The sequence below is a fragment of the Doryrhamphus excisus genome, linkage group LG6 (assembly GCF_037039965.1).
Source record: "Doryrhamphus excisus strain RoL-2023G ecotype Guam linkage group LG6, RoL_Dexc_Guam_v1.1, whole genome shotgun sequence".
Lineage (NCBI taxonomy): Eukaryota > Metazoa > Chordata > Actinopteri > Syngnathiformes > Syngnathidae > Doryrhamphus > Doryrhamphus excisus.
In genome coordinates this window covers 11353837-11370597 of record NC_136362.1, presented here as the reverse complement: position 1 = coordinate 11370597, position 16761 = coordinate 11353837, and the positions used below count along the sequence as shown (strand labels likewise).

Here is a 16761-nt window from a genome sequence, read left to right as displayed (position 1 = left end):
TTGCTCTGTGAGGAGACGTTCACGTTGATGCATGGCGTTACGTGTTGCCCATCTGTGCCATTTGGCTTGGGTTTGCTCCTCAGGTTGCAATGCTCCTCGGTCTCCCGCACCCTTTGATTACTCATTGGGGAAGGTATAACAAGATGATGGGAAGGGTGTGAAGGAGGGAGAAGGAGGTGAGAGCAGATGTTCTGTTACGAGTTAGCGTACTTTTCATTTTCTTTCCCTTTCTCTTTCGGTTCTGGAAACTTTTGGATGCTCTCTTTATATCTTTCCTACAATCTTATTCAAATATTAGTAAATAGTAAAAAAGATAAATACATAAAATACATTGCCAATTGTGCATGGGTGTCCAAAGGTTAGTACATTATAAAAATAGAGTTCAACAAGAAAAAAAAATACATCTAACAAAAAAATTGGATTTTTATACAAGAATAAAGTCCAAACTTTTAATCTAACAAGATAATAAATAAGATAATAAAAATAACGTCATTTGGTAGCATGAAGTTGAAATAGTATGAGTTCTACTATGACAAAAAAAACCCAAATAGTTAATTTGAGGGGGGTTGAATTTAAAGAAATAAATAAAAAAGAATGGGGAAAAAAAGAGTAAAAACCACTAATAATATTACAAGAAATTTTAAGCCATTCTAAAAATATTATTATTAAATATTCTGGACATAAAGTCATAATCACAAGAACAAAATCAACAAAAATAAAGATGGAAAATAGTTTCATCCATCCATTTTCTATGCTGCTTATCCTCACTCGGGTTGCTGGGCATGCCTATCCCAGCTGTCTTGGGGGGAGAGTCTGGGTACACCCTGGACTGGTGGCCAGCCAATCACAGGGCACATATAGACAAACAACCATTCACACTCACATTCATACCTATGGACAATTTGGAGTCGCCAATTAACCTAGCATGTTTTTGGAATGTGGGAGGAAACCGGAATACCCATGCAAGCACGGGGAACATGAAAACTCCACACAGAGATACTGCATATTAGCTGTAAATTAAAAAAGACATGGAAAAAATACTGTAATTTGACAAGAACAAAGTCAAAATAATAAAAGAAAAATGTTCCATTCTCATGTCAAAATGTCACAATTTTACGAGAACAAACATTAAGAGGAAAAACAATGTGATTTTATTTAAATAGAGTTCAAATAGTACAAGTCATAATATGAAAAAGAACAAAATGAAGTGGTCATTTTTAGAAAATTAGGTGGGGGAAGAAGTTATATTATGGGACTAAAGTCAAAATATTACAAGAAGAACATTTACGTAGATTATTTAAGAAAAAAGTTGAAATATTTGGGGAAAATGTCAGAATGTCACAATTTTACAAGAACAAACATTAAGAGGAAAAACAATGTGATTTTACTTAAATAGAGTTTAAATAGTACGAGTCATAATATGAAAAACAGAACAAAATGAAGTGGTCATTTTAGAAAATTAGGCGGGGGAAGAAGTTATATAATGGGACTAAAGTCAAAATATTACAAGAAAAACATTATTTAAGAAGAAAGTTGAAATATTTGGGAGAAAAAACTGAAAAAAAATACAGAAGTTCATATTGATAATATGCTTTTTCACCTACACTGCTGTGAAAAATACATTTTATAAACTGCAGTTTTGTTGTCGTTAAGTAATATGTAATTTGTTTGATGATCTGAAACAAAAACAAAAAATCGGAAAAAAACAAGAAATCAGAAAAGGGGCAAACACTTTTCCCCCCCCCATTTTGTATCACATTTTTTCTCAAATTCTATATAACTTTTTAGCATATCTACATGTTGCTTTACAAAATATCAAAGTGCCCCTTTCATTTTTCATGATGTGGTCCTTGGTGGAAAAAGTTTGGACACCCCTGCACGAGTCGGTTTTCCATGAACCCATCCAATTCCGCTCCTTTTGTGTGAGCCACCACTTCCCAGATTGCCCTTGTGTTTTACCCATCTGTGATCAGTCAGAGTCTGTTTAGTTTCTCTGTTTCCATTTATTTCTTGTTACTGCCATTCCTGTCGTTTCTCCCAGCGTGTCGTACTCTTCCTTTGTTCCTGACTGAGTTTATTTTGTCCTTCAAGGAAAATAAATTATGGTCATTTCCTGCCTGAGTGCTGCTGCTTGTCTGCTCTTGTATCCACCTTTTTTGACCGCACCTTGAATAGGGTCACTCAGGTAGCCAATCTTACTCCAATATTCATCATACACACAAAGTGAAGCCTTCAGGGCACAATTACAGTGAATGGACTGAAGATTGTAGGCTGCAGCGGGCAGTGTGATTAGTGCACCTGCCTTACAGCCAAAGGGTTTGTGAATGGGTTTTCTCCAGGTGAACCGCTTTTCTTCCACTTTTCCAAAAACATGCATGTTAGGTTAACGGGAGACTCTAAATCGTGAATGGTTGTTTTGTCTGTATGTGATTCGTGACTGGCCTACCTGATTTGAGATGCACATTGACTGTGTTGTGGTCCCTTTAAGGGTCCCCAGCTATGTAAAATGTACTTTTAAAATCATGTTGTATTCTCGTTAATTTACGACTTAATTCTTGTACATGTACGACTTTTTTTTCCAGAATCTCAGATTATTTTAATACTCCATTGTGACAGGCATTCACATCAATTTATGACCTCATTCTTGTACATGTACAACTTTATTCCCAAAATCTCAGATTATTTTAATACTCCGTCGTGACAGGCATTCGTGTCAATTTATGACTTCATTCTTGTACATGTACAATTTTATTCCTAAAATGTCAGATTAATTTAATACTCCATCGTGATAGGCATTTGTGTCAATTATGACTTCATTCTTGTACATGTGCGACTTTATTCCCAAAATCTCAGATTATTTTAATACTCTGTCGTGACAGGCATTTGTGTCAATTTATGACTTAATTCTTGTACATGTACGACTTTATTCCCAAAATCTCAGATTATTTTAATACTCTGTCGTGACAGGCATTTGTGTCAATTTATGACTTCATTCTTGTACATGTACGACTTTATTCCCAAAATCTCAGGTTATTTTAATACTCCGTCGTGACAGGCGTCGTGTCAATTTATGACTTCATTCTTGTACGATTTCATTCCCAAAATCTCCGATTATTTTAATACTCCGTAGTGACAGGCATCGTGTCAATTTATGACTTCATTCTTGTACATGTACAACTTTATTCCCAAAATCTCAGATTATTTTAATACCTCATTGTGACAGGCATTCGGGTCAATTTATGACTCCATAAATTTTTTACATTGTTTTTGTAAATTTACGACTTTATTCTCGGAATCTGTGATTATTTAAAACTCTGTCGTAACAGGCATTGCCTGAGACAGCTATGAGAAGGGGTCCTACTATTCCGTGTTGGAAAACAGATGATACATAGATGACCAGATCTTCATTCATTAATTTTCTACTGCTTATCCTCATGAGGGGGTGCTGGGGCCTATCCCAGCTGTCTTTGGGCTGGTGGCCAGCCAATCACAGGGCACATATAGACAAACAACCATTCACACTCACATTCATACCTATGGACAATTTGGAGTTGCCAATTAACCTAGCATGTTTTTGGAATGTGGGAGGAAACCGGAGTACCCGGAGAAAACCCACGCATGCACGGGGAGAACATGCAAACTCCACACAGAGATGGAATTGAACTTGGGTCTCCTTGCTGTGAGGCATGTGCGCTAACCACTCGTGCAACTCAGTCACACACATTCATTTATTCATTTTCTAACGGTTCTTCCTCACGAGGGTCGCGGGGGGTGCTGGGGCTTATCCCAGTTGTCTTCGGGCCAGCCAATCACAGAGCACAAAAAGACAAACAACCATTCACACTCACATTCTTACATATGGACAATTTGGAGTGGCCAATTAACCTAGCATGTTTTTGGAATGTGGGAGAAATGTCATAGAAAATCCACGCATGCACGGGGAGAACATGCAAACTCCACACAGAGATGGCCGACGATGGAATTGAACACTGATCTTCTCGCTGTGAGGCCTGTGCGCTAACCACTCAACCCCCGTGCAGCCACCAGATCTTCATATAAGTCACAAATCCAACTGCTTATTAAGAACGGATCCCCAATTTGCAAAGTTTCTCTTGTATCCCAAGGTCAACCAAGTCCCAAAACATTGTATTCTTTGTTCTTGAGGGATCGTGAAGATATTCAGCCATCCAGGTCACGACAGTTGGATTTCTTTCCTCCCGTCCTTGCAGAAGTTTTTGAAGCAAGTGGGACCAAGCGTGGGTTCCTTAGAGAACAACTCTGAACTGAAACCCAACTGTTCATTAAGCAGGTTGGGTTTTAATGCAGTTCTGTCTTCAGCAAACAGGGTGATGATGATGGTGATGATGGTTTATTTGGTCTTCATGCTGCTCTCTTCCCACCCCCACTCCCTCCTTTCTCGGGGCCTTACGTCAGCAGCCCGTGAGCGGCGGAGAATGATTTAAAACAGGGCCAGAGAGGGAAGGTGTTTGTGAAGACAGAGGAGCATCCAGAAAGTGAGTCTGCATGAGCAAAACTTTTTTTGGCTCATTTTTTCCCCCCCAAAAAAAACCTTCTCATGCACTTTAGAAAAGTTGTACCACTATAACAAATAAACTGTTACACTAAATCATTGCATTTTTTTTTAAACTGGACTGGATGTGATATTCTTGGTCCACGCACACACTAACAGAGAAAACCCCCTAAACTGTGCAGTAATTGTGGTTTTTCTATTAGTATCCACTTGGCGCGCAGTGGCCGCCCCAGTGCGCCGCCGCCGAGATGCTCGCATCCAACGTGAGCCTGAGCGGCTGCGCGGGCTTCAACAGCGCTCTGCAAGCCGGAGCCGAGGAAGCTGGTCAGCTGGGGGGCGGCTCTCAGCGCTCCACCCTCTCTCCGACAGGGAACCTCATCGTGGCGGTGTGTTTGGGTTTCATCGGCACTTTCGGACTTGTGAACAACTTGCTGGTGCTGGTGCTTTACTGCCGCTACAAGATGCTGCGATCTCCCATCAACCTGCTCCTGATTAACATTTCCATCAGCGACCTGCTGGTGTGCGTACTGGGGACGCCGTTCAGTTTCGCCGCCAGTACGCAGGGAAGGTGGCTCATTGGAGACAAAGGCTGCGTGTGGTACGGCTTCGCCAATTCACTCTTTGGTAAGTACCGCAACATTTTTTTTGTGTTATATTTTCTACAATCTGCGTGCAAACTGTGCGTCGAAATGACGTATGTATTAATTTTAACGCAAATATGAACCTATTCAAGTTTGATGACCTGCCATTTCTGCACGCATTCATTAAGAGCGCTTTTAATGACCACAATTACTAACTTATAAGTAAAAAAAAACTGCAAAAGTGCAGTGCAGCAGCACACACAGCGTGCAGCATTGCGCACTAAAACGCAGCAAACTCATGACGTCGTCTTGGCGATATGCCTAAATTTTATTATCTCACTTCAAAAAGACGTTTCTGTGACGGTCTGCTGAGCCCATCAATACGGACTGTGGAGCTTCAGATCCACACGGCGGAGGGTGCAATTGGCTGCTAAATGTTTGCCACTGGAGTTGAGTGGGCTGCGCCTCAGGCAAGAGAGATGCTTCATCACCCTTCATTGAGCTGTTTGCGCTGGGCTGAACGTGCACGGCTGTGGCGCACGCTCCGGGTGGAGGGGGTGTCATGGGTAGGATATATGACATAAGAGTTTGCAATAAGAAAAGACACCCTGGTGTACCTGCTGGGGTGATGGAAATTCGAAAAAGTGGCAAATTCAACTGAAACTAGGCCAGGCTGAGGATATAAAAAGCACATTTGGACTTCCTGTATACATGCTGGAAATAAGTTCCATAATCAAAAAGTGTGTTTGGATTCATGTGCATGACACACAGTCGCCATGTATACATGGACCCAAATATTCCAATTCCATTCGGGTTATTTGCTCAAACGGAAAGAATGTAACCTTTGTATACACCTCATTCCGAAAGAAAAGTGCCAATCCGAATGAATATATAATCGAATTCACATGGGTGGAATATTCCTTTCCCCAATCCGATTGAGGTATCTTGTACCCGCTCAAACGGAAAGTTCTTCTTCGTGGTGTTTTTCTTCTTCTGTTGTTTATTGGCGGTTGGCAAGCAGCTTTCGTGTGCATTAGTGCCATCTGTGGAACAGAATCTAAACCCTTCTATACGCCATTCACAAGTCCAGTTTTATTAAAAAAGAAAATACATATCTATATAAAACATGTGCCAAGCTTAATTATAAAATATTAGCAAGATTGAACTTTATCTTTTCCTGTTCCCGGTTGCGTTCTTTCAGCGAATGCCGAGATATGACGTAACACGCAGCTCGAGATGTTGGAGGCGAGCAATCGGCACTGGAAAGTATGTTTTTGATTCAAACTAAATTTCAAGACTGGACAAACGGAAAACTGGCAATACGGAGTTATTCCAACAAGTGAAAGAAAAACTGGAGGAAGTCGGTATCACGTGATGTTGGTGTTTACGCTTTACTGCGCATGCCCCATTGACTATTCTGGTTGATTATAGCGGCGCATGTAGACACGCAATTGGAATATTCCTTTTCCATGTATCCAATTGGAAAGGTCATTCGGAAAGATTCCATTCGGAAAGAGAAAAACTCCTCATGTAAACGTGGCTAGTGACTCAAATACTCACTATAGCGACAACACTGTTCAAACTAAAACATTAATGCTATGTCTTAACTGTTGCGCCACGGTGGACCAGTGGTTGGCGTGCCGACCTCACAGCTAGGAGACCAGGGTTCAATTCCACCCTCGGCCATCTCAGTGTGGAGTTTGCATGTTCTCCCCGTGCATGCGTGGGTTTTCTCCGGGTACTCCGGTTTCCTCCCACATTCCAAAAACATGCTAGGAAATTTGGCAACTCCAAATTGTCCATACTAGGTATGAATGTGAGTGTGAATGGTTGTTTGTCTATATGTTCCCTGTGATTGGCTGGCGACCAGTCCAGGGTGAGGAAAAGCGGTAGAAAATGAATGAATGAATGTCTTAACTGACGTCACAGCTTTTCCCAAATTTGCAGGAGCCATGAAAGCCATAACCTATTTTGCTTTCTCGTAGTAAATTCATCCATGTGTGTTTTTGTCATTAGTTTATGCGTATAAATCAATTTTATGGCAGTGCATGACTGGCGTAAAAACTAAGCCAACACCATATGGAGATGCGTATATGTAGTGACGACTTCAGACAGGGGAAATCTGAAAGTGAAAAATAAATGAATGAGTACATTATCCATAATGGTCAAATAGTGTCAGTCTGCCATTAAACTACACTCCAAGAACGCATCTCCGCAGTTACTGAAACGGAAAAATACACTGCATCTGTCAGCGCCGTCCTTCTTTATTTATCTGGAGATTTTTTGCCATTTATCTTGTTTCCATTACTTGTTTCTGCCATGCGGGACACGTCCATCAATCCACCAAATTTCATGTTCAGCTACTTTGAAATATTTCTCGCAGCTCATCAGTCTTCCCAATAAAAACACGTCCACAATCTGAATGACTTTTAACAGGATCACAAAGTTGATAAAGTATTTAGAAGTTTTCCGAAAGGCTTAGCTCCGCATTCTTTTACAACTGCATACACAATCAGTCGCAGCCGGCAGTCATAACTTTCACCCGGTTGAAACTCTTGTGGAAGGACTCATAAATCTTTGGAGGGCATCTATTAGCTATCAGACTTTTAAAGGCATTGCTTCAACTGTTGTTTGTTGAGCTTGAGTACAATCTGAACATTCATTCATTCATTCATTTTCTACCGCTTATCCTCACAAAGGTCGTGGGGGGTGCCGGAGCCTATCCCAGCTGTCCTCGGGCGGGGTACACCCTGGACTGGTGGCCAGCCAATCACAGGGCACATATAGACAAACAACCATTCACACTCACATTCATACCTATGGACAATTTGGAGTCGCCAATTAACCTAGCATGTTTTTGGAATGTGGGAGGAAACCGGAGTACCCGGAGAAAACCCACGCATGCACGGGGAGAACATGCAAACTCCACACAGAGATGGATGAGGGTATAGAATATTGTGTGATATGGAATTTACCAAAAGAAAGGTTAGACTCTCGTCTTACAACAGAAAAAGTTTGTTTCTAACTTTTTCCGTTTTTTAGTAATCAGCGGTAGAACATTGGTAAGTTTCAGGAAAATATCAGTTCCCGACTAAAAAAGTTTTTTGTGAAAAGATACATTTCACATGTTTTCTCCATTCATTCATTTTCTACTGTTTTTTCCTCACGAGGGTCGTGGGGGGTGCTGGAGCCTATCCCAGCTGAAAACGCCACTCATAGATGGCCGAGCAGAGATTCAAATCTCCTGACTGTGTGGTCACCATAACTCTGCTAACCACTCGTTCAAAGTGCGAAACGAACTCTGGTCTCCTACCCTGCGCACTAACCACTCGGTCGCCGTGCAGCCATGATGAATCTTGCACATCCTAAACCTGAACACCCGAACTGGAAAACACACATCCCCACTGAATGAAGGTTAAGTCAGGCTGCCAACTTTACTAAAGGAAAATAATGGAAAATAATAATTCCATAAAATAATGGAAGTAAGAGATGCACATGTGATCATTTTGCACCAGGCAAGTTATTTATCAAACCTGAAACCTGTTTGCGGCCGATGTTTTTGCGTTGTTTGATCACATTTTTAAGAAACGCCAAGCCATGCCGTATCTTTGTTGGAAAAACTAATTGCAACACTGCATTTTTTTGTGTCTGGATCATTCCATCACGAGCCATGGGCCCCTGTCGTGTCCCTGCATAAAAAAGACATTCATTCAATGTATGTAGCATTCCACAGTGGTCGCTAGGTGTCAGTAATGTTACTGTAATGAAGAAGTCACTGTCACTGCAGTTTGAAGCATTAAAATGGCCACAAAGTGCATTTAATAAGAGCTTGGCATGGATCTTTTTCATATATTTATGATGCCACTATTATGCATTGTCGGGAAACTTTAATGCATGCATGTTGTGGTACAGTTGTTTCGATATTTGAGGTGATATAAAAGAAAAAAAAATGTCTAAAATTGAAAGTTATGTTTGAAATGTACCTCACTTTTTTTTGTTGGAAACTGATATTTTCCTGAAACTTACCTATGGTCTACTGCTGATTACTAAAGAACTGGAAGAGGTAGTAACAAACTTTTTTTGATGAAAGATGAGAGTGTAATCAATGTTTTGGTCAGTTCCATGTTTATATAGTCATAGAAAACGATATTCGTTTAAACTGGCCGGAACTGAAATGGTTGAAAACTAATATTTTCCTGAAACTTACCTATGGTCTACTGCTGATTACTAAAGAACTGAAAAAGGTAGGAACAAACTTTTTTGATGAAACATGAGAGTCTAATCGTTGTTTTGGTCAGTTCCATGTTTATATAGTCATGGAAAACGATATTCGTCTAAACTCGCCGGAACTGAAATAGTTGAATTTTGAAAAAATGGCACGGATTGAATGAGTTAAAACTCCAAATCAAGATGCTCATTGAGCCTGATTCATTATTTCCGTCTTCACTGTCTTTGTGAACCGACCTCCCTTGTTGCTTTCCTTTACGAAACAATAAAGACTTAACAAAATTGAATATTCCCCATCAATTATGGGCAGCTTCATTCTGTCAAACTTTGAAATACAAAACAGACTTTTCATACTTCCACTTCTGTGGAGATAAGTCGGCAATTTTCCAAAAAAAGGATTACTCTATTTCAGTCACATCCCGGTTAACAAAGTGAGCCTCCAATATACCCCGCGTGTGCTCGCTAACTCAAGTGTTATGCTGAGATTAAGCGTTGAAGATGTGTTACTCTGACATCCACGAGGAGCCAATTTAATAAAACCTGACAAGAGTTGGGATTGTGTGCGCTGGAATAGAAGCGGGAGGAGAGTGTGTGTGTTGAAAGAGGGATAACTGGAAGACATCATTAACATCTGCATTGGTTATGGATGACTTATCTCTCAGTGGGCTCAAAGAAAGGAAACAACGAGGAAGGGTCAAAGACCTGATTGGGAAGATTGTTTCGATGAAACATGTTGGCTTTAGCTTTGACACAGTGATGTCAGTCTTCCTCACGGTTTTGTCGTTTTAATTGACAATATGCTAAAGGGCGAATATGAGTGCGATTTGACTCGTGTACCCTGTAGTTAGCTGAAATAGGCGTAGAAAATGGATAGATGTGAAATGGCAATGCTGCAACCGGCTGAGTCTGACATATTCCCAAAGTCTACCATTTACTCGCAATCTTCTGCTTTGTGCTCACAGCCTCCTTTTCACTCCTAAAATTGGCAGTTATGATTTTCCAGGAGCACATACTCAGACAATTTGGAAGCATACGTGTGTTTTTCCACCCTTTCGGTATCATTCACCTGCGCCCGACCACCTTTTTTTGCATGCCTCCTCGCCTGACCTTGTAATGTAGCGGTCTATTTGGACAACATGTTTGCGTGTCCCTGCATACTGTTTGATTCCTGCTGCTGCTGCCTTGAGTAGACTCTGCACGTGGTCTCTGGATTAACCTTGCAGCGCCGAGGCTTTTTTTGCGGCAAACTGAACTTAAATTGCCTTTGTGCAAGCACTCACACATTTGTCCAAACTGCCGTAATACGAGCTGAAAGATGAAAGAACATGCACCCATCCACAGGAGAGCAAATGCATATCAATGTCACGTAGACAACACCTGGCTGGAGTGGTGTTCGGTGAAAAGTGGCCTCAGCGTGAAATAAGAACAACGATGACCCACCGTAAACATCTTAGGGTTAGCCTGCTGCTCAATTTGTGTCATAAACAGTAAATTACAAGACTGTTAAAATCATAAATTTAGTTGGATCACAGCTGTGTTATGTTTTTTTATTGGACAACGGTATTGCTCAATCCTATGTTTTTCATTCATTCTGTCTTTTCCCGGATACGTGGTATTAGGGATGGAATCCAGAGACAGATACTTTTTTTTTTTTAGCAGACGCACAAGACAGACACAGCGAGGGATCATCACAGCAGGGGTGGAACAAGATCCTTTCTTTTTTCCATCCGATCGTAACGCGCTTGATTTTTGGGAAATTAGATTCAGCCGTTGCCTTTGATCCGTATATTTGATTTGTGATGCTGTGAAGTTGCATCGCCTCAAGCATTGGGAGTTAAAAAAAAACAAAAACAAAACAACAACACAGCATTTCTTCGGTAGAACATTAAGCAATCATGTTAGTTAATTTGTTTTACATAAAACAACAGCTTCCAAACATGCTGGTTAGAGATGGAAATGTCTTTGTGATGGACCATTCAATTGGATTTTAGATACACCGGTTACAATGCAATTAAAAAAGACCATATTTTATTTTAAAAACAGCATGATTTGATACAGTGTATGTTCAGGCTCTCGCGTTGTTTACGATACGAACTGTGAACCGGTTGCTCGTCTTGCTTTTCCTTGGGACCTGTCTTGAATCGATTAATCTAAGGATTCTTGACTGATTCTTATCCATCAAGGAGGCTTGTACTGGTGCTTGTCACACCGGATATCCGGTCACATCGGTTTATTGTTCATAACACTAATACTGATGGTAACTTCATGATGTATAGACACAGTCAGTCCTAACATTACGGACCCGATTTTTTTTATCTTGCAAATTAGTCAATTATCCATCCATAGTCAGTTGTTATGATTGGACACCACATGATACTTAAAGTTAAGCCTCATAACCATAAACTAACTTCTTGCTTTGCAGTCGGTGTGTTTTAGAAGCAAAACAGAAGGCGTTCAAATCGCATCCCACGCTCTAACGAGCGTGAAGGCGGCACACATGAAAGGTAACGATTGGATTTCCAAATGGAATTTCCATTTTACCTAAGACTAACAATTTGAAGATACAGTCGTCCCTTGCAACATTGCGGTTCACACATCACTACCCAACTTTATCCTGGTTTTTCAAAAAATTAATTCATGATCAGTATCTTTGCAGTCCAACATGAAAAAAAATCATATTTATGTGTGGAAGTGGTACATTTATGGCTTGGTATGGTCCAAAGCTGGACCGTGCTAGCGGTGCAAGTGAAATGCCAGTATGTCAATACAGTGCACCGTGGCTTGCAGTCGCAGGGAAATCAACTATCATATTTTCTGGACTATAAGTCGCTCTGGAGTATAAGTGGCAGGAACAGCCAACCTATGAAAAAAAGTGTGACTTATAGTCCGGAAAATACGGTAAATATGGCTTCTATCGAAATACATCATTTTCTACAGTGATCCTGTAGCCTGCGCATTACAGCTGGGCAATGTGGTTTAAACGAAGATGACTATAGGGGTGTTACTTCGTGACTACAGGGTTCTAATAATGGTAAAAATTGCATTGTGTAAAGATCTTTTGGAGAAGATGTCACGTCAACCAAAAGTAATGTTTTTAGGATTTTCCTGACATCTTAATGTTCCAAAGATCATATAAAGGCATTATAATGCTCCGTTGTTAAGTGGTATCACTCTGGGACAGAATACAGAACAGTCACGTCATGGACTTGCATGTTCCTACTTTGATAAGCTAGCCAGATCATTATTTGACATCAGGGGATGGGAACATCACGAACTTATCAGACAGGCAATCAAGACATCAATTTGATGGATGGACTGTGCTGTTTCACGAACCTCTGGTATAGCAAAATAATATACACCCATCAGTAGTTATATATGACCTTTAACGAACGGTACATTCAGAAGGATTTCTGCCTGAATATGAGAAGATAGAGCGCCCACTCTTTGATGATTAAGTGCAGCCTGAGAACAAATGACAGCATCAGCCAAAGCGGAAAAAAAAAACAAGTATGAGTGGATTGCAAGAGAAATGAATGAAAAAAATAAACTGGGAACTTGTTGCTGAGTCAATCAGTGCACATCAAAAGTGCGAGGTTACAAAGCTTTGTTGAGTTTCTCCACCAATAAAACACACAAGTCGTCTTTTTGCAATCTATAAAGCGAAACATCAACGTACTGTAAATATACTGTGAATATGTGTATGGTACAAACAATAAAAAACTAGACACTGTGTATATTTAAATGTATTATTCAAACCTGCCAAATGTCTGGGGCATCTTTTTACAAGCGGTGTCCTGCACAAGTCCACTTAATTGCCAGTAAAAATCAATGAGCTTGAAGGACGATTTCATGGAACATAATGGCCTCCAAACAGAATACAAACAAAATTAAAACACTGGGGGGGGTCAGCAACACTGAGTTGCAGCCTCAGGTGGCCTGAGCTGTAAGATAATGAAAAGGAGCTTTATTACGGTAGTAAGAGTGTGTGTTCACTGAATAACTTATTGATTTTATTGAAAAAAAAATGTTCAAGTCTTGTGTTTAATATTTCACTGAATAGCTACTGTGAAGTGGAAGCCTTGGACTTGGTACTGTTATGGTTTTGAAAGGATCATAGATGTGTTTGTTGCTTAGAAATGTGCCATGTGATTGGCTGGCGACCAGTCCAGGGTGCACCCCAGCCTCTTGCCCGAAGACAATTGGGATAAGCTCAAGCAAACCCGCGACCCTCGTGAGGATAAGCGGTAGAAAATGAATGTTTACATGAGGAATTTTTCTCTTTCCGAATGGAATCTTTCCGAATGACCTTTCCGAAAGCAATGGTATAGATGGAAAGGAATATTCCAATCGCGTGTCTACATGCGCCGCTATAATCAACCAGAATAGTCAATGGGGCATGCGCAGTAAAGCGTAAACACCAGCATCACGTGATACCGACTTCCTCCAGTTTTTCTTTCACTTGTTGGAATAACTCCTTATTGTCATTTTTCCGTTCGTTCCAGTCTTGAAATTTAGTTTGAATCAAAAACAAACTTTCCGCAGCAGTCCAGTGCCGATTGCTCGCCTCCATTTTGTTCAATCGAAGAACATCTGGAGCTGCGTGTTACGTCATATTTCAGCATTCGCTGAAAGAACGCACCCGGGAACAGGAAAAGATAAAGTTCAATTAAGCTAGGCACATGTTTTATATAGATATGTATTTTCTTTTTTTTAAATAAAACTGGACTTGTGAATGGCGTATAGAAGGGTTTAGATTCTGTTCCACAGATGGCGCTAATGCACACAAAAGCTGCTTTTGCCAACCGCTAATAAACAACAGAAGAAGAAAAACACCACGAAGAAGAACTTTCCGTTTGAGCGGGTACAAGATACCTCAATTGGATTGGGGAAAGGAATATTCCACCCCTGTGAATCCAATTATATATTCATTTGTATTGGCACTTTTCTTTCGGAATGAGGTGTATACAAAGGTTACATTCTTTCCAAATAACCCGAATGGAATTGGAATATTTGGGTCCATATATACATGGCTACTGTTTAGTCTCAAAGAAGCCATATTAAAAGGAAGGACGCTTTGTAAAGTGGAATGTTCTTCAATATCAGTTATTACTGCCCTCGATGTTACCAGCTTCTAATATCTGTTGTCTCATTGTAGGTATCGTGTCCTTGATCTCTCTGGCGGTCCTCTCCTATGAGCGCTACTGCACCATGATGGCTCCCACTGAGGCAGACTCCTCCAACTACTATAAGATCGCATTGGGCATCACCCTCTCTTGGGTCTATTCCCTCATCTGGACTGTGCCTCCACTGTTTGGCTGGAGTCGCTATGGTCCAGAAGGGCCCGGGACCACCTGCTCTGTGGACTGGAAAGCCACGACGACAAATAACATATCTTACATCATCTGTTTGTTTGTTTTTTGCCTCATCGTGCCATTGTTGGTGATCGTGTTCTGCTATGGGAAGCTGCTGTGTGCCATCAGACAGGTGAGTTGGCTTCATCATCAGAATCAATGCAGGTGAGCTTGAGTGTAAATTTACCTATTTAAACGAATGCACCTCTGCTCACATTCTTGGTACACTCCAATATCTGTAGTATACAGTAAAAAATAAACAAAGCCTACTGTAGTTGACTTCTGAAAAATACGTCCTCGTTGACCAGAAAATGCTAAAATTTTTAAGTTTTTATCCCAACAACTTGGCTGCACGCTGGTCGAGTGGTTAGCGCGCAGACCCCGTGCATGCGTGGCTTTTCTCCGGGTACTCCGGTTTCCTCCCACATTCCAAAAACATGCTAGCTTAATTAGCGACTCCAAATTGTCCATAGGTATGAATGTGAGTGTGAATGGTTGTTTGTCTATATGTGCCCTGTGATTGGCTGGCCACCAGTCCAGGATGTTAACCGGCGCAGTGCTAATCAAATAAGGAAATTGCCTTGACCACCACTATCTGTCTTTTTCTCCAAGGAATATTTGTGCCAACTTCCCAAGCACAACTACAGTTATTGGGTAAACATGTTTTTTGATTGATGTTGTCGCGATTTTCCACTCTCGGCCATCTCTGTGTGGAGTTTGCATGTTCTCCCCACGTATGTGTGGGTTTTCTCCGGGTACTCCGGTTTCCTCCCACATTCCAAAAACATGCTAGGTTAATTGGCGACTCCAAGCTATTTCAGTTAGCATAATTTATAGCATATGTTGCTGGACGATAATCGCCCCATGTCCTAAGAACCAGGTTGGGAATGAGGTTTAAGTATCTCGGAGTCTTGTTCCCGAGTGACGGAAGGTTGCAGCGTGAGGTCGACAGAGCCGGAAGACAAAGCTCTCGATTTACTGGTCGATCTATGTTCCCACTCTCACCTATGGTCATGGCTGCACGGGGGGTTAGCATGCATGCCTCACAGCTAGGAGACCCGAGTTCAATTCCACTCTCGGCCAACTCTGTGTGGAGTTTGCATGTTCATGTTTCCCATGCATGCGTGGGTTTTCTCCGGGTACTCCGCTTTCCTCCCCCATTCCAAAAACATGCTAGGTTAATTGGCGACTCCAAATTGTCCATAGGTATGAATGTGAGTGTGAATGGTTGTTTGTCTATATGTGCCCTGTGATTGGCTGGCCACCAGTCCAGGGTGTACCCCGCCTCTCGCCCGACAATTGTGAGGTTAAGTGGTCGAAAATGAATGAATGAATGAGCATCCAGGTTAGAGTCCATGGTTGGGATGAGGGATGAGATGCTGCTCTAAGTGGAAGACTTGAAGTACATCTGGGTGAGGGAAGGATGGAACGAGATTGACAGGCGGATTAGTGTAGCGTCTGCAGTGATATGGACTCTGCATCGGTCTGTTGTGGTGGTCAGTAAACTCTCAATTTACCGATCGATACTATATACCTATGCTCATGAGCTTTGGGTCGTGACTGAAAGGACAAGATCATGGGTAGAAGTGGCCGAAATGAGTCTCGGACAGGGTGGCTGTGCTTATCCCAAAGAAACTTAACACTACACCTCCACATTTAGAGGAGGCAGATGAGGTCGCTGGGTTCCCTGGGGAGGGAAGCCCCGGGACACGTTGGAGAGACTGTGTCTCTCAGCTGACCTGGGAGCGCCTCAGCATCCAGCCAAGGAGCGAGAAGCTTGAGCTTGAGCAGAAGAAGATGGTTGGATGAAATAAGCGTCTGTGTTTTGTAAATGTGGGAGGAACGAAAGTAGCAGCTCTATTCTCCTCAGTTGGACCACTTTTCATATATTTGCATGAAACGTTTCCAAGGCGTTTGCCAATCCCTATTCTGTAGTAGGAGCTAACCAATGGTAGCATTTCACACAGTGTCCTGGAAGAAAATGTACAGAGACAGAATGGGAGGCACTTGTCTCTCTCTCAAGGGAAAACACACACACACACACACACATGCTCACAGTTCACACTTTGAA

At 41.4% G+C, this 16761-nt stretch overlaps 1 protein-coding gene across 1 annotated transcript; it reads left to right on the top strand.

Moving 5' to 3' along the window:
* Positions 1-3925: 3925 nt before the first annotated feature.
* LOC144898560 (opsin-3-like) lies at positions 3926-15025 on the top strand. Its single transcript, XM_078790980.1, has 3 exons — positions 3926-4309; positions 4438-5155; positions 14495-15025. Exons 2-3 carry the CDS (start codon positions 4780-4782, stop codon positions 14857-14859), a joined length of 741 nt encoding a protein of 246 aa, XP_078647106.1. The 5' UTR covers positions 3926-4309; positions 4438-4779; the 3' UTR covers positions 14860-15025.
* Positions 15026-16761: the final 1736 nt, after the last annotated feature.

What these genes read in the sequence shown, in the direction of transcription:
- LOC144898560 (XM_078790980.1), top strand. Translation starts at nt 4,780, where the DNA reads ATGCTCGCATCCAACGTGAGCCTGAGCGGCTGCGCGGGCTTCAACAGC. An exon ending in CTTCGCCAATTCACTCTTTG is followed by an intron (nt 5,156 to 14,494) that starts GTAAGTACCGCA and finishes GTCTCATTGTAG; the next exon opens with GTATCGTGTCCTTGATCTCT.